General features: G+C 42.6%; 1 protein-coding gene across 4 annotated transcripts in view; it reads left to right on the forward strand.

The window, feature by feature from the left end:
- Positions 1 to 25,404, forward strand: part of GRM7 (glutamate metabotropic receptor 7) — a 274,151-nt gene extending 248,747 nt beyond the window's left edge. For 2 of the 4 annotated variants that reach the window (XM_032194324.1, XM_032194321.1), the window contains one exon: positions 13,385 to 13,439. Coding sequence is in view for 1 of the 4 variants with exons in the window: in XM_032194323.1 (XP_032050214.1) it covers positions 13,385 to 13,434 (50 nt within the window). In the remaining 3 variants the exon portion in view is untranslated. Of the gene's footprint in view, positions 1 to 13,384; positions 14,533 to 25,047 lie in introns of those variants that run through there. The other 2 variants (XM_032194322.1, XM_032194323.1) reach the window with 2 other exon arrangements.
- Positions 25,405 to 25,771: the final 367 nt, after the last annotated feature.

The raw sequence follows: 25,771 nt of genomic DNA on the forward strand, positions 1-25,771 counted from the left end.
ACTCTGTGAGTGCCACAGCTTCTCAGTGGAGAAGGACTGCTTTGAGGGAGCCCCCGTCCTGGTAAGCTTTCTGGTTTGGGCACTACACCTGCTGTGCTGAGGGAGCTGCTTGGAGGAGAGTGCACAGGTAGGAAAACCTGGAAAAGCCAAATAATTAGTTGTTTGTAAGTCATTAAGAGAATAAATAGAAAACACCTTTGATTCTGTATGAAACCCATTACTGAATATGGGATTCTTGTTCAATTCTATATTCCTGTTGTTTGGCAGCTGCACAGTGTTCTGTTTTTCTTGATTTTTGTTATGTATAATGATTAATTACAAAAATATTTTCAATTCTTTGATCACTGAATGGGTATAGTAGCTAGACATGTAGAGGTGTATATACTGAATGTGGGTGTATGAAACAAATGATTAATTGCATACTCACTTTTCTAACAATGTCTTTGTTTGTATGTCTGCTTGGGTCAAAAAACGGGGATTTGTGTGGAGAGGTGCTGGGGCACTGCCAAGATAGGGACTGACTGAAGAGGAGCACTGTTTAAAAAGGGTATTAGAAATGCTATTTCTGGGCAGGAGGGCATGGTCCTCTGTAGCTGGAGCAATGGGAGTAATTCATGCAGGGATTCCGGGAGGAGTGATGGAGCGGGCAAAGCTTTGCTTCTGCCTAGGTTCGGGGGGAGGCTGCAGGGCCCACAGGCACAGGGCAGGGAGCAGCAGTAGCAGCAGTGAAGGACACAGGGACTGGGTGTGTTTAGGAGCCAGGTAGGACAAAGTCAAGAAGAAGGAGATAGGGAAGAATCGTTTCTTACAGCACTGACTTGAGGCCTCCTTCGGGATGTTTTAGAGGATCACTCAGGTCATAGCTCTAATTATTTTTCATGCAAACTGTTTTCACACTTGGCTTTAACAGCTCTCAGCAGAGCCTGGCTTTCCAGGTAAGATAACCAAAGTACTATTAATTACTTTGTTTTAAGCAGGTGAAAATAATTTGCTACCATTTGTTATCTTTCCAGTCAACAGTATTCAAACTGAAGCATTTTACATGTAGTTTAAATGGGTATGTTTGCTCTAATGTCAGTTCCAATTAAGGAGCAATATGAATTGGTTTTGTTTCTTCCTTGCCACAATCTCACAGAGATTTGGAAACACATTTCCTAAGCTGCTGTGCTCTTCCCTAGCTGTGTGCTGGGGCTGTGGCACTGCTGCAGACAGGGGTGGTGTGCTGCCCGGGGAATCATCTCACCGCTGGCTCCTTATTGCCCTATCTGTGCGGATCAGGGGGTTCTGCTCCCTGACCTGATCCCTTTGCTGCATCTCCCACCTAAGTGCATAAATGCTCCAGCGAGCCATGACTGTTCTTCCTGCGAGGTCTTTTTTAAGCCTCTCTGCAATCTTTCATTTGCTGGGAGCACTGATAAGGCTTTCTGCTGTTTGTTCTTTGATCCCAGTGCCCGGTGCGGCAGGCACTTTCAGACCTCACCTAACCCAGAAGTTTTTATCTGCAAAGCAGAACCGGTGGGAGATAGGAGACAGATGCCGCCAAACACACTTAGGATTGATGTTCTTTAGCGGTACAATACTTTGTTGATTTTAGCTTTCATTTAGGAGGATAAAACTAATCCTCTTCTATTGCAATCTTATTACCTGCCTCAAAATCTCGGTCTTACAGGCATCTTTCAGGCAAAAACATGATGCTTTTGCAGGCTGTAAATGTTATGTCTGCTTCTGTTCTTTGAGGCAAAGTCATGTTTTCCTGTAATGGCTCAGATGGGAAAATTAACATTGACAGCAGCCTCTGAATCTGTCTCTGAAGGCACCTACCTCAGTAATATCTTGCAAAGTAGTCAAAGGTGTGGCTGATAAAAATTATCTTTTAGCGCAGTCCTGAGGAGACAGAAAGCAGTGTCTGTCACTGCAGGTAGTTTAGATCATCTTTCCAGCTTAACAAAAGGAGTTTATTGACTCTGACAGAGTTATCAGCATAAGCAGTTCAGAAGCAGAGAAATAAGTGACATGCTTTTGTGTGTGTTTCCAGAGAACTATGCCTTCCATTGGTAAATATTCATAAATGATGATATTATCTTGCCGTTGCAAAGGGGGAGCATGTATCACATATCTCATTTATGGCCTATTTTTAGAGCTGATGAGAACTTATTTGGGAACATACCTTTATAATATTCTTCAGAGGAGTAAATTTCCCCTGACTCTCAGTTTTACCTTTACCCGATGCATGTCTCCCCACGGGAGGCCATGGAGTTTTGGTGGTGTTTTTCAGTGATGAGTGTTGATCAGGAATGGCATCTAGCCCCTTAGATGCTGGTGATGGTTTGGCTGCTGGCAGGGAAAAAGGGCCATGGGTTGCATGGCTGGATGCAGAGAAGCACAAGAAACACAGGAGTGCTTCCTGTGTCCAAATGGACAAATGATACAGAAACACTGCCGGAAGCCAATAACTTTGCCCAGTAATTTTATACTACACTGTAAACTTTTACAGCGAGCAATACCGACTCTGCCGAGGCCAGCAGGTGCTTTGCCCTCCACTCAGGCAGGAGCAGGATTCCAGCTGCAGAATGCCAGGCCACGCTGGTCTGCAGAGTTGGAACTTGTAAGGGGACATCACCACTGAGCTGTTTTAAACACGGACGGGGTGTGTTTTGTGCTACATTCTGCAGGATTGCTTCCTTACTTGTCTTCACAATGCCAGCTTCTGTTTGCTGTCCACATGGCAAAGTTAGAGAAGCATACTGGTAACGCCGTGTCATTAGGCAAAGCCATGTACACCCGTATTTCTTTCCCCGTGTGCTAGAGAAGTGTGGGGTGTGAGAGAGGTTTAGTATGGATCCGGTGCACTGCATGAAAGTGTGCCCAGCTTCCACAGAAGCAATTCATTCTTTTGTTCAGGAGGAGAGTGCTGAATGCAATGGTGCATACTGACTTTGTCGCCTAATCTTTACATCTTTTTGTGGGTTTTAAGGTGATCAGTATGAAAAGCATCCCATCTTTTCTGGGATTCACTGTGGTAAAGCCTGCTTCACTGAAATTAATGAGTATTATTCTACTGACTGGAAATGAAGTCAGAATTTCCCAGCTCTGTACTGTGAGGCAAGCATCTGTCTAATACAATTGCTTTCTCTGCATTGGCTAAGCTTAGAGTTTTCTCATCCCTATCCAGAAAAAAATTCAACAGTCCACTGGTCTCAATCTAATACATCTGCAGAACAACAAAGCAAACATTTTATCTACTCAAACCCTAACAAACTATCTTAAGCTATAAAAATGTCATGTAGTTGCTACTTTGACCTGAGATGATTTTCTATCACTGTGCCATTATCTCACCCAAGAACTGCGTTTATTATCCTTCCTTTCGGATACATTCTCAGTCCTCACAAAAAGTGCATCGTAAAAAAAAAAAGATGAATTAAAAACCTCCGCCTCCGGTAGCAGCTACTACTTGAAATCCTTATAAGCTAAAATGGACTTTTGTTTAAAGAAAAACCCTCTTCAAATCCCAATGTGCTCTGGGGAACTGGCAAGGTCACACTTTTACTTCCTATTAAATCCTTCTGGGAACTTCAAAGCAATCCTATTTAAAAGAATCCATTATACTGGATATTTGTAATTGTTACTTATGGCCCTGGCACTACTCGGCACGATATTTTGCCAATCCCCTGGGTACAAGGCTCACTTCAAGTGTAGCTATATAATTCACTTCACTAGCTACGCAGGCTGAGTTTGCCTAGGGGCTATATAATAGACAGGGTAAATATCCATTTCTAAAAGGGCTAATAAGAAGAAAGCCTTAAAGGAAAAATGTAGTCCTGGTTAGAATATGACAAATTTAGGAGAGAAATATGTTTGTGTAAAGTGAGGGATGTGTGAACACTTTAGATAGAAATCCGTATGCAGCATTTACCCAGCCCTACTCTGTATATTACATTTGCATGCACTTGCATAAGCATAATTATTCTAATAATTTGAAGTGATTGTTTCACTTTTAATTGCATTCTGAAAGCAACGGAAGCGAACCAGGTGAATCCAGGTTATCAAATGTATGTAAAACAGCGCTGAAGTGCAAGATTGCTCAGGCTATTATTTTTGATTGTGCTCTGATGACATTAATCACTTTATTCAAGATTTCTGGGCATTAGCGTTCACCTTATGATTTCTTTCTGAGGTACGAGCTTATAAACATTATCACTATTTTGCAGATTGGAAGCAAGGCACTGGAGTGGCATTCAGTGGTGAAACTTGGCTGGGCATCTGGTTTCTAATCACCTTGTTTGAGCTCATAGAGCTGAGCCAGTAGAGAAGCTGGCCTTGTCTTTCCAAGTGCTGTGTGTAGGCACGTGGGGGAGGCTTGTTTGATGCATTTGACCTTCTTGTGGTATCTCATTAGACTTCTAACCTTAAGTACTGTGGTATGTAGTTCCACTAGGTAAAACTTGCCTGTATGGTCCAACCCGATGTGTGATGATCTCAGCAGCATTAGGATTTTCTTCACCACTTGCCATCCCACCAGTGCTCTCTGCAGCACTGAATTCCATGCTAACACCTCTTCCTCAAAGCAACAGGTGAATTACAGTGGTGGGATACTTTAAGAAGCTACTGCTACCAGGTTGTTTTTGCTTCCCAAGTAGAGGTGGTACCGTTCTTCATATCTATTGTCCATTTTGGTGTACAGTCAGAGGAATGCAGTCAGACCACTTCTCACAAGCTGGCAGTGAGAGTGGTGCCTGGAGTGGATTTGCCCACTCCCTGCATGGCCATTTGGTGCAGCCTGGGCAGCAAATCAGGTTCTACAATGGTATTTGCTCTTTGTTGCAAACTTTTTAAATGTATAGAAGCTGAAAATGAGAGGACAGTTATATTGTGAAAACTGCAAAGAAATATCTGAACATATATTGTTAATTTTTAAAGCTAGTCAAATTAGTTGTTCTACATTTATCTAATGAACCTTGTTAGTTTTTTTTGTTTTTGTTTTGTTTTGTTTTGTTTTCCCTGTTAAAATCTGCAGGACTGTTTTATTATTCATATTCACAAAACAGCTATCCTTAATTTGAAGAATTTTGCTTCAGGTACTTTATTCCACGTTTTTTTCATGGTTTTTGTGTTTGTTTGTTGTTTTGTTTGTTTGTTTGTTTTGTTTTTTTCACAATCTGTTTGCTTTATATAAATACACAAGAAAAAAAAAAAAAAGCAGTACTTTCATCTTCCTGACTACATAAATGTGTTTTCTTCCTCCCTGCTAGCAGGAATCTCACAGATAACATATTCTATGTTAAGCAGCAGGAACACCTCCTCTGCATGCCAAACCCACTCCAGACAGTCCTGACTCCTCCGTGGAGAGGTGCGCAGCCATGGCTGATACAGGCAATTTTTCAAGCTGCATTTTGCAAACGTCTTCTAGCACTATCCCTTGAGTACTTTAGCCAATCTAATGTATCTCAGCAAAGTCAAAACAGATCCCATAATGGCACTGGAAATTGTTTGATAGCAAAACTCATCTCTCAAAGAACATCTGAAGGAAATATTCAAATTACCTTTGGCAGACTTTTACGGCTATTCCTAATACCTGGTGCATTTTATTGTTTTGGTGGTAATTGCCCGGCAACCTACAGCACTTCAGTTCAAGTGAATAAACCTCGAGAAGAGATTAGCAGTGAAAAAATCTCTAAGTTCTTAAAAAAGATCGAGCCCCGGGCAGGAGCAGCTCCTCCAGGGCTTCCGATCGGCCGAGCACGGGGAACGTGGCACCAGCTCCCCCAGGGCCGGGGATCATCGCTGGTGACTCAGGTTGCACAGGCAAACATCACTGCAGCGTATAAGTGGATTTAAATGTTATCTGCACAGAAGGATCTTAGATGAATGACTGCCTCCAAAGCCACAAGACTCCTGACGGCGGGGTAAGGAACCCCTTGTCCCTGGCTGTTGGGATCTGGGGGCTCCTCTCGTGGCTGCAGCGGCCGTGGGGGTCCCCAGGCTGGGTGTGAGTGCTGGGGCCACTCAGCCTGGCCACCAAGGAAAATGGGAAATGTGTGCTGCAGGTCAGCATCGCTGTGCTTACTGTGCTCGCTTTCAATTCTGTGGTTTGCAGCTGACTGCTGAGGACGTCCTGGCCAGGTGGATGGGAAGGGGGCTGTGAGCAGGAGGAAAGTAAAAGCTGTGCTGGGGAAGAGCTGCTGGGAGGGAGGTCTGGCTTACTGGCATTCCAGACAAGTTGCAGCTTTTAAAATTATTTTTTATCCTTGCAACAGGTCTCCTCTTCCTCCACCCCTCCTTTTTTATTTTTTTCTCTCCTTTTTGTTGTTTGATTTTTTTTTCCTTGTAGTTAAGCAATGTGGTTGTGCATGCCTCCCACCTTCTCCAGAGAAGGGGCTTGCTGGCAGGAGCCCCAACACGCAGAGCAAGGTGTGCCACCGCCGTGCCACCACTGCACAGGGACAGGGCAGGCACAGTATGTCCAGGGCTGCTCCGTTGGAGCACAACTGAGACAAGTGTGCCTATAATTAACGTAGCATTGCTTTAATCAAACTGCAGGCCAGTTGTGTAACTTCACTTACACACTCATGCCTATGCCAAACTGGCCAAGCTCAGTCTGATCACATCATACGTGAGACCTTAGGCTCACAGAGGGCTTCTGACACCTCTGATGGGAAAACAGCCTCAGCATAGTGGTGTGGGGAGCTTGGGAAGTTGCTGGCACTCCAACAGGCTGAGAGCTGGCTTTGTCATCCCTGCAGACAGCAGTGTCACTTCCATCCAGGAAATTGGCTGCTCCAGTACACTGCTTGAGTAAATTAAGAAAATATAGTCACCATGCAAAGCTGGTGACCTCTTACATTGACCTCCCTCACCTATAGATGAGAACAGAGATACACAACCGTTGTTGGGTACCTCCAGGAATGGCTTTTCTCTCAAGTGGACTAACCTCACCATGTGGGCTGCCATGGGTTTAGACACATGAATGGAAAGTGACAGTGACACAGCTTGGACCCCTTGTGCTCCTGGCCCTTGGCAGACTCGTGCTAGAGCAGCCCATCCTGCCATCCTGTTCATCACACTGGGGCTGGTCCTCGCCTGGCACCGTCTTGTGCTCCTTACCACTGCAGCACCCACCAGACCTCGTCACGCAGTGGTGTGGAAAAGCTCCCCTACATTACCAGCAACAACTGTCGGCAGTGCCGATGTTTCTGGACTCACAAATCCACAAGAAGAGGTGAGGGTTGCTAAGCAACTCGGCCCCTTTTTCCTCTTATGCCATTTCAGTTCCTTCTCGATTTTATGCTCCGTGTCTGCGGCTGCTTAATTTGATCCTATTTGCAGTGACAATTTAGGGTCCTGTGCCTTGGATACCAATTCACACAAAATGTACCGATGGTCACACTTAAAAAACACATTTGGGTTTGGAGCTTGTGAAACTGAAATGGAAACTTGGGCTTGCTTCCTGCTGGAGCAGTGTTCCCCAGCCCGCACCGTACTGTCCTGGGGCCATTAGCTCTCCCCACGCTCCCCTCTGTCCTCCTGAGCAATCTTTGATGGCATTTAATGAACTAATTATACTGCTCAGAGATTCCTGCTCTGCTACAGAATTAGCCAGCCTCAGGCCTCTTGCTCACTCGCTCTCACTGCATGTATTTTTGCTGCTGCTGTAACATGCAGAACATCCGTCACTAAAATCCAAGCTCGCATTTCCTGAGCTTTCCTTAGCTGAAATTCCCGATGGGCAGAGCATGCGAGAGGGCACAGTAAGGTGGGATTTCCAAGGGCTCTGAGTTCTCTTGGATAACATCCATGGGAGCATATCCTTGTCCTAGCCCTGGATTTAATGTTGTTGGGAAGAGGGGGCAGCACTGCTGCCTGCAGGAATCTGTCACAGCGTTTCCAGGCAGGTATTGCCCTTATGGCTTTCAGAATTTCATGGTGAGAATTTCACTCTGAATACTGACCCCCCCTCAAAAAAAAAAAAAAAAATTCCAAGAGGTAAGCGGAGAGAAAATATCATATTAAGAATTTTGAGACATTAAAAAATGTAAGGAAAAAGCAAACTTAAAATACAACTGACACCACCCACTTTCATTCTGCTTTTAATTTTCTAGCATGTTGTGGAGATTACAAGTCATATATTTGTAATAGATGCCATAATGCACAGCGTGTCGCAAGAGTGGCTAAATAGATATGTGATGACTGTATAAATCCATACAGTTCTATTTCATAATTGTTTTTCTATTAATTTCCAAAGTGCATTTACTCTCTAAGCAGTCCTTGTCCCTCTTTATGGAGTTCTGCATATCGTGCTTTTTCAGCCTTCGCTCTGGTCTGTTCTGGGTTTTCCCTCCACCAGGCACTTCAGAAATTCCTAAAGAAAATCAATGCAGTTATCCTACGTGGGGAGTCTGGAGGGCCATGCTCATCAGAATATGCTCTGCACATATTAGAAAAGGAATATAATCGACCTTAACATCCATTCTTCTTAATGTGCTGCTACCAGGTATATTGCAGTTCAGCAAGGCTTTTAAGCAGAACTGAAAATTATTCATAAGCTCAGCTGAGTGCTTTGGGTACTGCAATGTTTTGCTATGTACTTAACAGAAGCACGTCCCACACTACACTGAAGGAGCTGTGAAGAACAGGTGGATGATAAAATTACACGAGGAGAAAGGCCTCCTTCCCACAGCATTTATCCTCGGAGCAGGACCCTGTCTTCTAGGTGGCATGTCAAATAGGACAGGGCCTGGGCGTGGGGATGGATTGTGTGTCTGCTGTCAGGGGCAGCGAGATGGCAGCGCCGTGTGACACTGAGGTATCGCTCCTTCGGCATTCAGGGGAGGAGCAGCCGCCTGCCGTTGTCTTTAAACTTGTCACCAGGTTGCCAGCAGGCCGTTCGTGTACCGGATAAATTAGTAATCAGGAAAAAGAAACAATCTCTTTAGCAACTTCTCACTCCCTGTTGTAATTCGTGATCTGCTGACAAACCTCCTGGCGACTCAAACAACGCTGCTATTTATGGTTGTGTTCAGCATCGAATCGCTAATTGTTGCTGCTTTGCTGAGAGTGACAAGGAAATATGACAGCTAAATATGATATAATTTATGAGAAGAGAAGGCTGTAAAGCAATTACGGAGGAACACACTTTTTTACTAATGTCATATTTGTAATTTAATATATTCGTATTCTATTATTAAAACATGAGGTTCTGTGTGCTAATCTGCATAAAAGTCAGGCAGTTCGAGCTGCAGTTCAGAGACAAGCAACTACCCCCAACACAGGCAGAGAAGTATTTTTTATACAAGTGTAGGCATCTGTATAGTAGATAAGTTGCCAAGAGAGTATACGATAGGGAGCACAACAGAAGAGATATGAAAATGTGATGTAAGGGTTTATTTACATTTAGATATTAAATTTAAATTTTTTTGTGGTTTTGGGCAAAAATGTAAAAATATTTAGGTTTGTTGCTTTCAATTCCTTCTCATGTATTCCCTGGTTAAAGTCAGCAGAACATATGGATAGCTCTGTCTTGCAGCACAGAGCCACAGGGAGCCACGAGTATCTATTTCCCCTTTAGGTAGACCAGCAGTAGAGTCTAATAATCAGCCACAGCTTTACCTGGCATGGATGATACAGGTTTCCAAGGAAAAAAAAAAAAAAAAAAAAAAAAAACCAAAACAAAAAAAAAAAAAAAAAGATGAGGTAAGCATGATATGCCACAGCAACTACAAAGAAAATCAGAGCAGAAGATCCAGCCTCACAGCCATCATGATGTCAGCTCTTGTTCAGTGCTGGAAGTACTAAGGCCATGCTTCATACCATTGATAGCTTGAGATGCCTGTAGGCTGTAATAAAATTCATCTTCTGCACTCTAAATCTTTTCTCTTTAAGCTTGGCAGAGGTAACAAATGTGCATAAAATTGAAGTGAAAGTGATTAAATCTCACTCTGAGCAAGTATTGACAGATCTGCCTTGCTTTTGGATGCTGTGGGAGCTTCTTTCTTTGTGGCCTGTGCTCAAGATAATGAAAACCAGTCAAGTGATGAAACTTATATATCCAAAGAGGATTTTCACTTCTGTGTATTTGTTTTTAATATGTTGTTGGCACAGGCAATGCAGTTACTTCAAATCCTGTTATCCACTTCTGGCAGGGGACAGGTCTACACTATCACTGCCCCCCCCCCCCCCACCTGTCAGGCAGGTCATAAGAGCAGGAAAGGGAAGAGTTTTAATAAATTGTGTTTTAAAGAAATGCTGATATTTCCATGTGCTAATACACAGGCTTATTTCCATAACTACAATAAGTGTGAACACATCCTTCTTGCTGGGTTGTGTGGCTGCAGGCTCCGTGAGGGCATCCTGAACTGGGCACGTGAGGAGAGTGGGGCTCTGTTCATGGAGAACAGGGAAAAGAACAGTGCGTAATTAAGAGGACAACTCCTTGCTCACATGCAAGTGTTGGTTGTTGCTTTCTTGTACACAGTGACATTGATCTCAGGAAATGGGGATGCAGTTGATATGTGTATCTGTACAGAAGGCATGGTGCAGCATTGTGCATTCTGCATACCACAGCTATTGGCTCACCTCCAATACATCTAAGTCAGTGGCCAGCTGATGTTGACATAATTATATGTATATTAATTACCATGTATACGTTACGTGCAAGAAGACAATCTGCTTTCACTGTTGGAAAGTCATCATCTATTAACACGTAACAACAACACAGTGTATGAGATCTGCATCTATTTTCCATTTAAAGAACAGGGATTGCTGATGTATCGTGGATAAAAGCATGGTGAATTCTGGTGATGCTGATGTTTCGTTAGCATTCCCCATTTTCAGGTAAAATAATTTCTTTGAGAAAAATCAAATCTGTACCTGGTGCTAATTGCCCAGTAATAATGAATATCTGACACTCCATAGAGACTCAGTTGAGGTAGACTGTTGCTGAAGTCTTCATATCAAGATTGGAGCTTGTTTGGAAGGCACACATCAACTAAGCTTCAAGTTACTGGAGGTAGTGCAGGAGCAGCTACGTAAGAAGAGATGTGATCTCCTCTGGTCTAGCAGTCTTAGAAAACAGGGTAAAATGTCTTTCCTCTCCTAAAATAACCATGAAGCTTTTATTGATCACTTTATCTGAATTATGGATGATACTTATGCCAACTACATTTTTCTGTTGAAACAGAGAAGTGCCAGAGATAATTTTATTGTCTAGAGCTGGGATACGTGGAGCCCATCTTTTCACGGGGGAGTTACAGAAGTGTACACTATCAAAAATATCGCTTAGTTGAATTCACTTGGCACTGGTGGTTCGTTGTCATATTGAAAATGAGAAATGAGAGGCTGTGGTAGAAATTGTGAGAAAACTCATCAAGCAAAATTTCAGGTTTGCTGACTGGTAGAGTAAAAGACCTGTAAGCATTAGAGGGGGTGACATTATATGAATCAGCAATGGAAAGTATCAAAATCCTTCTCCTTATTATAGGAACTCTGCTGCTATTTGAAATTGGAGCATGTAATGAATAAAGCAGAAGTAGATCACAAAATAATACATGTAATTACTTTGCAACCCATTTCCTGGTTATACTTTTTTTTCCCATTGCATTTTACCTCACTTCAGCATTTAATAGTATACCACAGTTTATTGGATATTTGTGGTCTAGTCTTGCAGAATAATGAGTTTTATCTTCCTGTGTGTTGAGTACCTTTATGCCCCAGAGAAGTTAATGGAACTAAAGAAGATCAGCATTTTGCAGGATCAGACCTAGACTGAACACACAGCACTAATTCCTGTGTAGAACATGGTACAACAGATAAATGGTCTTTGAGAATAATACTGTTAAGTAGGTTCTTTAGAGCAGGAGGTTCTTTAATGACAATCTTGAAAATACCTAGAAGTAAAAATGCTTTTTTTCTTTTTCTATAAAGATAGTGAATACTGTGAAAAATGTATACATTAGACTGCACCTTCATTCATAATAATCTCAAAATATTCTGTATTGTTGGTGGAGAGCCAGTCCTTACTGAAGTAAGTATTTCTGAAAAGCGTGCCACCTGAAAAATTAAGAGTGGTGTCTGATTAGTAATGCTTCTGACTGTAAGACATGCCAAGAGCAAAAAGGCCCTTACTTTAAGTAGCAAAGGGAGACGTGTCTGGTGTCTGAGGCAGTCAGGATGCTCCCAAGGGCTGGTCCCACCTCTTCGTCTGGCATGGGCAGTGGCCAAGGCAGAAAAAAGCAAAAGGCTTTCAGCAGTCCCAGAAAATCAGCCTCATCCCTTTCTCTTACTTATCTTCCAAATGTGTATCAGGGGATGCTCTGAGGCTCAGGTTTGTTTATATATTCAGTTATTCTGTGCATAGTTGATTATAATTCACATTAATGTATTTTGTGGACTCAAAGTTGCTCTAAAGAAAAAACAACCACAAATGCTGAATAAGAATAGTTTATAATAACAGCAATGATTGGTAATTCTAACTTTTCGAGAATATCCATAGTATAAACTGGTCTCACAATAACTCATTTAGTCAGAATATTGGATTTTAATCTTTCCAGCAAGAGCATGCATACTTCATACACGTTTTTTTAGAGGAGTGAGTAAGTAGAGAAAGACCTCTGTATTCACTGGAACACAGTTCAATATAAAATCCCATAAGCCCAGTACATGTAGTTACATCCTCATTACAAAATTTACATATAAATAGTGATATTTTTGTTAATATGCCTGATGCAGAACATGTTACCGTGGTCCCTAAACTGTCAGTGTTGCCAAGCTATTGCACAATTTTGTGCTTTGTATTTAGCTGTAACTATTTTCAATTTTTACTGACAGCAATGTGTAGCATCATTCATGAAGTAGTTACTGACTGATTTTAGTTTATGTTTGCAAACAGATTTGATTTGAAGGTCATAATTAAGAAAGCAGATACCTTGATCCCCACATGGTAAAAATCTCAGAAGTCATAAATCCTGAATAAGATTTTTTTTTCCCCATGAGAAAACCAAACTTAGTCCTGAAGATCAAAGAAGCTGGAGGGAATGTCACCATTCTTTCCAAAAAATTATAATGGCATCTAGTTATGGTGTCTCAGCAGTGAAGCCATACAGATTGGGATAGCATAAAAAAATCAGTCTCTGGTAGTTTTGCTGGTAGATAGCGAGACGGCCTTTCAGCTGCCGCAGCAGCAGTCCGCCCAGACTCATGTCAGTGAGCGCAACCGTCTGAAGAGACGGGTTCGCTGCTAACCCCACCAACACAGCAGAGCTGCTGCCCGCTCCCGTGCTGTCTCAGGTGGCTTTCCTCAGGGCTGCCTTCCCAAACGAGGGACCAGCAAGAATCCTCTCCAAAGCGTCTCTCTGCCAACTGCTTTGGTGACTGTCTGCCGGTTTTCTTTCAGGCCCTGCTGCAAAAAAGAAGTACGTCAGTTATAACAACCTGGTTATCTAGCCCGCTCAGCCACGTGGCGCGGAGGACGGAGGAGGACTTCCACCCGCCGCGGGCACGGGCCTCCTCCTGGCTGCGGGGTGCCCGCGCCGGGCAGCGGGGTTCAGGCCGCGCGCGAGGAGCCGCGCTCCCCACGGCCGCTCCGTGGAGGCCCCGCGTCGCCCTCGGCTCAGCGAGGCGCTGCCGTGGGCCCCGGCCCTGGCCCTGGCCCTGCTCCATCCGCGGGAGCCGCCGTGGCCACGCGCCGCCTGCCACGCGGGAGGAGCGGCTCCCCGGGGGACCGCGTGCAGCTGCGAGGACTCACAGGGGCTAATTCTGTCTTTCTATGTACTTCCAGACTGCAAGTTTTTGAACTTTCTGTACAGTTTGTGAGGGTTTTTTGCATATGGCCATCCATGTCGTTTCGAGTTCACTGTTTGTTTTTTTGAATGCACAGTTTCATTGAGGCCCTATTCTCTCAGACTCGGAACATTAAAAAAAAAATAATAAAAATCTACGGATTTAAAAGACCTATGTACATGACTTGTATGATTGCTACTGTATCACTGCAATCCATATACGTTATTTTTTTTAATGAAACAAACAAAAGAATTTAAAGACCAAAAACTGTGCTGGCGAAGTTAGCCCCCACCCCCCCCTTCACAACTTCGATGGGCTGCAGGGGAAGCAGACAGGATTTTTGCCGAGTTTTAGTACAGGTCTTGATATTTGGAATGCATGCCAGTAATGTATTTTATGGTACATGTTAATTTATGTTTGATATTTGTATTTGTGTTCTATTTTGTTATTTTATTTAAGATATATGACTATTTTGCAATAATTTCAATAATTCTTATGATATTTGGAAGAAAGAATATGGCTTTTACATGTCTTGAAGTTTTTTTCTTTGTTGATGCCCCACCATGATTGACCAGTGTGATAAGGACTTACAAAAGCATGTATGTTTTATACTGTTTGTAATAAGTAATTTCGTTAATCTTGCTGCTTATGTGCCAATTTAGTGAAACCGATCTTTGCCGCAAACTCCTCCCTTCCTTTCCATTCTCTCGATCCTGTGATATTATCCAAGAATGTATCAATAAAGGGTTTTGGTTAACTTTTTTTTATTTACTCCAATAAATATATTTTTTCAGTTGTTCCCTCCCCCTTCCCCCTTGTGACTACAGTTTATTTCATGGCGTTGTCAGGCGTGGAAAGCCCAATGCCTGGTGGAGAGGCCCTCGGGCTCTGTAAGACCTGAACCACAGCTACTGAAAGCAAGTCCTGTTTAACATGTGCCAGACTGGGCCTCAAAACTGCAGCCATCCACAGCACAGGAAGCTTCTCAAAATGCAATCTGCACATGCTTTTCTCCTCACATCTCCACCAGCGCAGCCCTGATGAGTCTGGAGGAAAGGGCTGTCACTCTTTGGCCCCGTCACATCAGATGGAGGGCATGAGATGAAACTGGTGTGCAGGAGAAGAATAGAGGAACACAAAAATGGGGAAAGCCAAAATGAATGTGGCTCTGGCAACAGGGATAGCACAGGAAATGCTTCTGTTACCTCTGAATTATTATTATTGTTGTTATTATATCACAGAGCTGCACAGACTATTCTTATTACGGACCCTTTCAAGAGCAGAGACAACGTGCTAACCCAAAGTGTTCAACTTTGTTCTCGATGAGAGATTTCAGCAAATGCGGTAGGTATGGTAAGCTACTTTCAGGGAGAAAAAGTAAAATGCATTTTCAAGCACTAGTATCCAGAACAAACCCCAAAAACTAACGTTCAGTCACGCAGAGAAAGCCCTCCCCTCTGTGTTTCTCGGTCTCTGAAGCTCCCTTCCACTATTGAGTCTTCTTTATGACTTTGAAGGATATTATTTTCAACAGCCACTAAAAAGCAGTTAAATCAACAGCTACTGAAAGTCAATCTACCAGGCAATTGTTGAGTAAGCTGGGGGAAAAAAGGGAAAGGATTTAGACAAGAGGTGAGAGGAAACTCATTCAAATTGCAGCACAGCACCTGCACGCTGCCTGCAGCATAGTAACAGTATTTTGGGTGCAATGTGACGATTACTTGGGAAAGTATTTAGCCTCCCATTTTCTCTAGACAACTTGATCAATTATACTGATGAAGTTAATCAGCATCAAAAGAGACTTTGACAGCTGCAGGATGGGCCACAGTGCATAGTGATGAAGACCTCTGTGTCAGACCTTGATTGACTCTTCATGCGTATAAGCATGTGGGCTGGATAGATCCTGGCAAGGCCTTCTTGTGGTTGTTTTAATATTCATAGATACAATAATGAATTACAGCAGACAAAAGATTAAATTCCGCTCAAGTAAAGGCTTTGTTAGCAAGAAATGAATTATCAGCCCAACAAATAATGAAGACAGAGAGGCTCTGCAATGTTATCCATTTTCTCTGCGCTGTCCATAATCACAAGGACAGCATCCAGCTAAAATAAGTATGTTGCCATCAAACAGTAATTCTTGCTCAAACTAAGACCTTTTTTTTTCTTTCTTTTTTCTTTTTTTTTTTTTTTTTTTTTCCTGAATGAGAAAAAATGTTTTGTTGGTTTGTTTTTCCTTTTTTGGAGTGGGGGTCATGGGGAGGAGGTGGAGGAAATGGTGCGGTTGAGATGAAGTGCTGTGGGTTCCTTTTTAATTTATTCTCCCAGGTGATGTTGCCTTAGACCCAACAGCAACTAAAATCTGAGCATTTCATTTTCCTGCTTATTTTATTTATATCCAGGTATGGGTGTTCAAGCAGGTGCACACACACAGGCACACACAAAGTGACTGTGGCAGCCCAAAGCCTCTAGTTCACAAGCTGCATTGTTCGCTAAAGGTGAGCTGGCTGATGTTTTATACATCTTACTGCAGTTGGCGCAGCATTTCCTCTGAACATGCACAGACCCTGCATCAAAGTTCTCTATCATTTACTTTACGTTACCACAGTCAGTCTTAAATGATTTATCCAGCCTGAATAGCCTTCTGGTCTGATCACTGCCTGAAAACGTAAGTAAATCAAGGAGGAATGAAAAGTCTGGAAATATTTTCATATGTCAAAGTACTACATGGAATGTGCTTGCTTTGATCAGTGTCATTCACCAGTGCCTTCTACAAGCAGCTTTCTGCTGAAGCCAGTGCAGTCCAGCTCTTGTGGGTACAGCTTCCCTGCTGGGACAACTGGAAGTACAGCATCTGACCAGTTTCTTTATGCACAGCATGTAGAATTCAGGAAAGCAGACCTGTACTTATACGTATCTGCTATACCTAACTATATAGTGAAGCACATTAAAAGCTATATATGTGTGTATGTATGTATTTTCATATATAGATAACTATATGTGTTGCATACATAAATACATATAATTTATTACCAACATAAAGTTATGCTTGTGTTAACATATTTATGGATGACTATTGATGTTTAATAATATAAATACATTAATATGTTTTTGAGTCACCTCTCCCTCTCTGCCACTATATATTAAAACTCTGAAGTGAGTCACAGAGGTGAGTAGCAGAGGCACTGTTCCAGCAGCTTTGACGTGGTGAAGATGTTACATTGCAGAACATTGATCTTTTTTTTTTTTTTATCCTAGAAGCTACACCATGCTATCACACCCACACATTTTCAAACCAAAAATGAGCCCTTAGCTTCATTTAGAGTCCTTTATTTTACAATTAACTGTACTTACCAGCAGTGCAGCATTACCTTTGTTCTCATAGCTTCATCTTATTAACAATTCCCTGCACATTTGTATCAATACTGTTTTTTGTCCTGTATCCGTGAACTGAAAATATGCATGTGTAGCATCACGTATTCTGGCATGTAAATGATATCTGTTGATGACGTGCCATTCCCTGAGTAAGAAGGACTCAGTTTAGACAAGAAAAGCTTGTGGGATTTTCCCACCACAAAAGCCATGAGCTTATGTTAGTGTGCACAACAGGAAATATGTAGAACTAAATAAAGTTTAGCTCTTCCATGGGTATAAAGGAGGCAGACAGGCAGACACGCAAGGCTGTAAGTTAAGTGCACAAGAGCACAGCCAGTAGAGCTGCAGCCACCAGGGCCGGGGAGAACACCCCGTGGCACTGCTGATGCTGTGGGGCACAGCAGATTATCTGCACTTGTGCCCACACTCAGTCTCTGGCATGCAATAGAGAGCAAACACCCAAGGGAATACATTTTTCACTTATGTCATGATGAACAGACTGTGGAAAAAGCCTGCGTGATTACAGTAAAAAAAAAAAAAAAAAAAAAAAAATCCCGAAGAATGGGAGTGGGTTCTTCTCTTGACATTTATTATTTAGACTGAATCCAACCCAAATTGTATTAGTATGTTAATGCCAAGTTTATTGTTCATAAATACCATTGCAGAGTTAAGTTTCCTGGACATGCTATATGATAGATAATGACAATTATTTAGGCTGACTCAGAGCCTAGTCTTTATTTGTGACATTAATTGCCTTTATATATAATTAAATGCACTATAATGCTTCCATATACAGAGTCTGTGCATCCATGAAAGTACTAATCAAACATTTTTATTAATTTCTAAGAGCTTTTTGTAAAGGCTTTGATACAGTTGAGTGTTTTTTGGTAAACAGTCTTTTTGATAAGATGCTTAGCAAAATGTTTTTATAATTGCTCTTTGTGCTACACGTGTAATTAATATCATTTATAACAGATTAATAAAGGCGAGGGGTGAGACACTGCCTCACCCAGCTGGGCGGGCATTCTGCCTTTGCCTCCCCAGAGTCTGGATTCCACCATCAGCCCACAGTGTATCCGGCCCTTCCAAAACTGCTTCAAAAAGATGGATTTTGGCTATGCTGAGGGCAGCCGTGTGCATGACATTATAAAAGCTTGAGGCCAGCTGAATTCAGGCCATGCCCTGTGGGCCTGTTGCTGTCAGTTATTCACCTTCACCGCAGGAGCTTTTTTGCTGCACTGCTGCCCAGGCACAGCCCCAGGCCCTGCACCCATGCACCGCATTTTGGGGGTGTTTGCTTTGAGCCTGGGTCAGCATTTTTTGGAAAGGTCCCATGTGCTGCATGCCCAGTATTTACAGCCCAGCACTCGCTGAGGTGTCTGCTAGCAGTAAGCTGTACTGCCCACACCACTCAAGTTGCCCTGTGCAACAATCAGCGAGCTCCACCAGGAAGCGTGATCGTGCTGCCTTAACAAGTGCTGTTAGCATGTGCATGGCGGTGCATTTATTTTCCAAGAATCCTATTTATTTCCTTTTCACTGTCTCAATATAGCCATTGAGCTTTGTATTTTTATCAGACATTTATTTTCAGAAACTGTTGTATTTTAAGTAACTGCTTTATTTTTAAGGAGAATTTTACTGCCTGAGAACTCTCACTTTTTTCCCTTAAGAATGATCTCAACTTCATTTTTTTTCCTCCTTTTTTTTTTTTTTTTGGTGCTTGTAGTATACTTGGCTGTATATAAGTTACAAAAATAAAAATAGTCCCTGTATAAAATAAAAACAGTACTGGCTTTCCCTTCCAACTGCTGCTGGAAACTCACTCATAAGGGCTAGGCTGTATTTTGCACTGCTTAGCAGAAGAGTCCATGTGCAGCATATGCCAATGCCTTTAATCCTCTCTTGGTCATTAGGACCAAGAAAAAAAATTGAAAATTCATTTTCAATTATTAATACGCTGTTGTTGAGGAATATGTAGTCATCAGCCTGTTATAGCTCTGACTCCTCTGCCCCCTCCCCATCCTTTTATTAGCACCATGCTCACACAGTACCTGAATGCTAAGAAAAAAAGGCGAAATTCTGTTTCTTGAGATCAGGAGAGACAGTAAGTATATGTGCCTGCAATCATTTTCGAACCTGCAATGCAGGTGTGAAAGAACTTCACCAATGACAGCAGGTAAAAATATATCTATTTTTCAGTCTGGACATATGCAAGTGATGTAGTGAGGTAAATGGCAGAAAAGACTGGAGTTTGGGATGTCAGTGAACAGATGGCTGAAAAGGGTAATAATTTACATGTGATGCTGCCTGCATACATCAAATTTGGTAGGGTCTAAATATTATGAAGCAATATAATGAAGTAAAAAATTAGCCATTTTTCACAAGGATGCAAAAAACATGCCTGAAATCCCTCACAAGGTAACCATTAGATGTATTTGTTCCAAACTATCCGTTCGCATTTCCAGAGACTGAGCTAATCAAGACGAGCTCTATGTATGCCAACGGCAGGCACCACGAGGGCTGGATCTGACATGTTCATGCCTGAGGTCTTTTATTTTGGGCTGAATATTGAGTATATCTTAGCTTCAGTCCATGGGGACAGCAGAATCTTGTTAAGCCAAGATTTTCATGAGGCGGAGCAACTATTTCCCTACCAAATCTTGCTGGACTCCTCCACAGCAGCCAGTGGCGTGCAGGTGGTGCGCAGTGGGACCGTTCTGCTCATCCCACGTGAAGTCAAGGAGGTACCCAAGCTTTCTGAGTCCTTGCTGCCTTGTTTGATGGGGCCCCTGCTGCTGTTCCACTGCCCGCACGTTATCAAAGAGCAGTTTTACAAAGCTGGATTTGACCCTGGGATTCCCCAGTGCTGCAGCCAAGGGCACTGCCCCAGGCAAACGGCGTGAAACTAGGGGAAAAGATAAAAGTGCACGAAATACAAGGTGCTTCTGAGCCTTGGCTATGTAGGTAGGCACTGTTACAACTGCAAAAGAAAGAAGTGATAGGGAAGTAACTCGTGCCCCTTGGCAGCCACAGGCCAGGCGATAGATACCCTGCTGGAGGTGTGCACAGGGGGTCCAGAGCCCTGCAGTGCTGACTGCGGGAGCACATCACAACCCTGCAGCTCAGGGACGTGCGTCCTGCTCCTCACAACCAGAATAAACCAGGCTATTTCCAGCATAAATTAACCTGCTACTGGAGTTGTGCAGTCTGTGACATATGTCCAGTAAGGCACCACAAGCAAGAGCTGAGACAATTATTTTCATTTTGTACAGGTGTTTGGTTTGCTTTGGTTGTTTTTGTTTGTTTTGTGTTATTGTTGTTTTTTTTTTTTTTCTTTTCTTTTCTGTTTGAGAAACCTGCAACAGTGTGGAAGAGTTGTCCTATAAAAGGGGGGCAACTGCCTGAGAGGAATTGCACTCTCTTGGGAGCCAGAGATTTGTGGTTTTCAGGCTTAATTCTTAAAGATCTTTGTCTTTTGTATCTGCATGCCAGGATGTGTCATAAATTCTGCCAGCCTCTATCCTATACCTTCACCATGAAGTGTGTAGCATACAGGATGACATGCTTGTATACACACACACACCCTTTTACAAGACTGCTGATATAAAAGCCTGCCTTTTCAAAATAATCCATAAAAAACAGTCCATAGCCCATTTTTGCCTGGGTTATTATACACATTGTATTCATTTTGCAGACAGCAAAATCACAGAGTGAATATTAATGATTGTGATTTTACTCTGGCATTATTTAAAAATAAAATGGTAAATGTTTATTTACAGCCAGCAGGATTTTTTCTAAGTAAGGATCATTTATTTCAGGCCACCGTGGGACTTTGTCACATAAGAATTTGGGGAACAGGAGCAGGGAGAGCGAGGCGGTGAATGCCAACTACCCGAACACCGGAGCCTGGCTGCACTCTGACATGGTGATGGAGAGACGAACAGTGCTGCCACAGAGGGCAGAGACTGATCAAATTCCTCCAACCACACTGTCAGGTTCTATTTTTTAATTTAGGAAGGTGCTCGTGGTTTTAGCCCCAAGTGCCAGGCTCAGCCCTTGCTGGCAGAAATACATCAAGGCTGTTGTTAAGCAGTGAGTATGCCTTTCTTTCATCCTTGCTGATGCTGCTGTTGTCCTCCAAAGGTGGCAAAAACCTTCCTTAACCTCAGGAACTGAGGGGAGGAAAAAAAAAAAAAAAAAAAAAAAAAAAAGTATATTTGTATGATTTTGTGTCATTAGAACACTGGGGGGTCGGGGCTGTGTTTTGCTAAAGATTTTCAGACTTGCAAGGATCAGGATCAAAAAACTGAACAGCTTCTTGAACATCAACCACGTTCCGCAGCCATCCTAAGGCCAGCTGGGGAGGAACGCGCTGTGTTCTCCCCAGATTTACCAACAGTAAATTAAAGGTCTTCATCAAAACCTTTTCTTTTTAGGCTGCTACTTCCTTTATAAATTTTTTACAGGTTGACTCAAGCTGTCGAACATGTGTTAGTCAAAGAGGAAAAAATAAACCCTTTAGGGTACATGTGGGTAGTGCTTAGTGAAGTATGAATTTATGCACTGCAGTACCATATGGAAAAGCATAAACACGCATTTTGCCCATAGATAAGTGACTCAGTGTTAACTTTTGTTCTGTTTATGAAATTTTAAGCTAGAAGGATCTTGAGGAAGCTTCCCAACTAATTCCTGATAATAGAATAAAACAGTGCAGTAGAAAGTAGAGAAGGCAAATGAAATAGCCTTCCCTTGGTATAATGCCCAGGCTTCAGCAGGAACTTCTCACTCTGCCACTTGGATGCAAAATGCAAAACTACTCTCAAAATAGTGTTTTAAAAGTGTATTGTCTCGTTATCATCTAGCCAAGCTGTTTTTATTAATACGGTGAGCTCTTTTTAAGGGCTATTTCATTTAGCACAAAATGTGTTTGTCTGTTGTCTTTCATTTGTAAACATAGGATAAAGAAGTAACTTGTTGAAATAACTTACCAGAATGTGACTTCTTGTGCCAGTTCCTTCTTCAGCAATGAAATTAATTTTATATGTAATTCATCTCATAGTACTTATACAATGTGAATAACATGTGGACTGTTGATGCTATTCAGCGAGCAAATGGGTTTTCTTGGCAGCCTAATGGGCTGTGCAAAATGTATTTGAGTAGCTTTAGCTATTTTTCTGAACCCATTAGCTGCTATGAAAATCTTTAGTTAACCTAATCTTATGACTCCATCCGTCATAAAGTGTCATCTACTCTGTGTCACGGAGTTCAGGGGGCCCAGTCATTGCTTCCAGCCCTCACCCAAACAGAAGTTCATGACATCATCTCTTCCCTTTGCTCTTGCTGCATGGACAAGGGTTAAGAATGCCTCCTCTGGCCTCTGCCCTGCTCCCACACGTGTCTGCTCCACCAGGCTCTGGCTTTCTGTCCTCAGTCTGATGTATTGGAAGGGGCAAGCCCTGATATTTATCTGCCTGATAAGAAACCCTATAGAACTGATAACACGTGATTTGTGATGGATTAGTCAGCATGGGAAAGGTCTTAAACCAGGCCCCAGGAGCATGTCCTGAAGCTGTGGCATGGCCAGCAATGCTCCAAGAGGCTGATGAGGACAGCTGAGCACTTGGGGCTGGTTATCCTCACCTCGCAATTAGTTCTAAAGCACAGTAATTAGGCTATGGCACATGAATCAGCCTTTTGTTTAAGGTCTGTTAGGCAATAATTGCGTATGCTGGCATGCGATTGGCCTGGGACAATTTTCCGTGTAATTTCAATTCTTATCCATGGGATGAGCATAACTGGCAGATAATGATGCTCCCTGCGTGCCTGGTGGGATGTCTTCTCAGCCGGGGACACTGACCCTGCTCTGCACACAGACCCTACTTCAGCCCCACCAGGGAGTCAGTGAAAAATTATTCAATTCCATATCTCCTTTCCAATTTCTGGCAGTTTTCCCCCTTAGTATCCTTAATTTTCTGATCCAGCTTGCTGCAGGTTGGTGGGAGATCCTGGCTGACGGGCCTGGGCCGCTCGTTATCAGCACGTGTGTGGTGGAAGTGCTCAGGCTGGTGGAAACGAATTGGCAGCTTCTCACAGAAGGATCCAGTCTGCAAGTTTAAAATAACAGCAAGGCCCACGTCTACAAAGGCTTTAACACGCATGCAGATTTTAGAGAGGCTCTCATCACCTCTGCTAGGACCATTTTATCCCACGTTACTGTCAGTATTAACGGATAAATATAAACATAGACAGAAGTGAAATATAAATATAAATTACATACACACACATATATATGGGTACTTTTTCTGCTTTGACAGGTGGAGATTTGCCTTTTGAACCCTGGCTAATTCCCTTTGTGAAATAATAAGCAGTGTGACCACCACAAACTGTGCCATTCCCTTGCACAGATCCCTCCCAGAGCTGCATGGACAAGGCATATCTGAAATGTTCCTGGAGAACTGTCTCAATTTAGTATCAGCTCTTGGCTCTTAACTCTTAATTCTTAGTATATTAATTCTAATGCAAACTGGAGATTTTTGATGGACCCTAAAGTTTTTAAAGACTATTACACAATAATGAAATGCTCTACCTAAATGTTTAGATTCCAAAAACTCTATGGTCTGTTGTTACCTTTAAATTACATCATTGCTGAGCTCTTAGGATATTAAGTAGATGAAAGGTATTATTACAACTTTTTGGTGTATGTGGCTAGTTTGTCACCACTTGAGGACAAACTGGTGATAAAGGTAAGTGTCTGCAGAAAACATTTCTTTTTACAAAGAATATACAATTTCTCCTTTAAAGAACATGCAATTTTTCTGGGAAGCAAAATGCAGGAGAGTAATTCCCTGCTCACAGCTCCAAGCCTTTTCTGGCCCATATTTTTCGCTCTGTGACTGCCAGACGTGTGTGCTCACTGGGTGCCTGTGCTGGGGTGTGATTGTGCTCCAGGAGGATGGAGCTTGGCCGATCGTGCCGCAGTAGCGATGCTGGGCACTGCCTGGGGTGACCCCGTCTGGGGCACAGGGCCCAGTGCTGGGCTCCCAGTACAAGGCCCAGTTCCTCCCTGAGTCCATGACTGTGGGCTGTGTGGGGCAATGCTTCCCCTCCTCCCTTCTTCCCACGTGGATTCCAGGAAGGTTTCCATATGCTCAGCAATATGCATTGCCCTGAACTGCAATGACAGAACGTCTTTCTTTTCCACCTGCCAACATAACTTTTAAGCAGTAGGCTTTGTCTGGCTTTATCACAGGCTTATTGTCCCAGGAGAGATTTATTAAATCCAGCAAATGACAGCAGTTCTTTCTCCGAGTCACAAGGTTTTATCTTGTTGTTAAAAGTTTTAAACAGCATCTCACACAACAATGAACATCGCATACATTTCAATGAGCTCTTTTGAGGAAGAAATTCAGTTAATCTGTGATGAATGTATCACAATCTATTGCTTTTTAACTTATAAAAATGACTGTCTCCTACTACATTAAATCATAAGATAAGAGGCTTGCTCTTACTTTTCAGTTGGTATAACCCTGTATCTGCTCTTTCAGAGGCTTTGGAACAGATAAATTATACAGCATGTGTCTTTCCCAGCTGCTAGAAAAGATGGTTAGTGACTCAGTGGAGATTACTCGACATGAAAAGTCAAGCAACAGAGCATTGTCAAGGAGCAGGGGGAGTATTTCTGGCCTCTTTGTGTCTTCTGGTTGCTGCTTCCATACTCTCCTTGGGTCCCCATCACTACAAGCCTGTGTGGCCAGTATTAACCACAGCTGGGCTAATTCATCTTAGCCATGAACCAGGTTAATGCATTATTTACATGGGAAAACTGGAAGGATCTACAAGCTAAAAAAAAAAAAAAAAGACAACAGGACTGGTTATTAAAGTGAATTACTTGAATATTTCATACAGGTCAAAGCTGCCTCCTGCCCCAGAAGGACCATGTCTGAGCCGCTGTTCCCAAGGTTACTTTTTGCAATGATCTGTCTGGAGTGTTCAGTCTCGTCATAGTCAAAGAACGACTGAGATACAGAGGGATGCAAAGCACAAAATACACTTCCTCACAAGTATATTTGTCTTCATGTGCATCTGCTTATCCATTTATATTGTGAAGTTGATCCCAACACTCTAATTACTACTTCAGAAGCATTCCTTGTCCTAAAAATACTCCTCAGTTTCATCTCTTGTGTGAAGGCTGGAAGACAGTGTCTGCTGATTAAGTAAGCAAATGATGATGTGCCTTCAAGCAAATATGATTCAAAACTGCAAGAAAAAAAAAATAAAATTAAAAAAAAAAAAAAGAAAAGGAAAAAAAGAAGATCTACAATATTCACATGGAAAAAAAAAGGAAAAACTGAATGACAGGGAAATGTATGTGTATGGGGCATATGGCTCATGCAGATCTACACCCATGAATTTCATACACCAAATGTATTAAATTACCTTGTTGTCAGATTGGTCAGAGGGTGATTGACGTCCACTATATTTGCAAAGCCTGGAGGGAATCCAAAAGAAAGTAGGAAGCGATACGGCGTGCACCACTCGGTGCCTGTGGGCTCTGCAGCCCCCGCGGGGGACGTCGTGCTGAGCCCAGCTCCTGCTTTCGCCCGCACTGAGCCACGCGCGGGGCATCCCC

The sequence above is a fragment of the Aythya fuligula genome, chromosome 10 (genome assembly GCF_009819795.1).
Source record: "Aythya fuligula isolate bAytFul2 chromosome 10, bAytFul2.pri, whole genome shotgun sequence".
NCBI lineage: Eukaryota > Metazoa > Chordata > Aves > Anseriformes > Anatidae > Aythya > Aythya fuligula.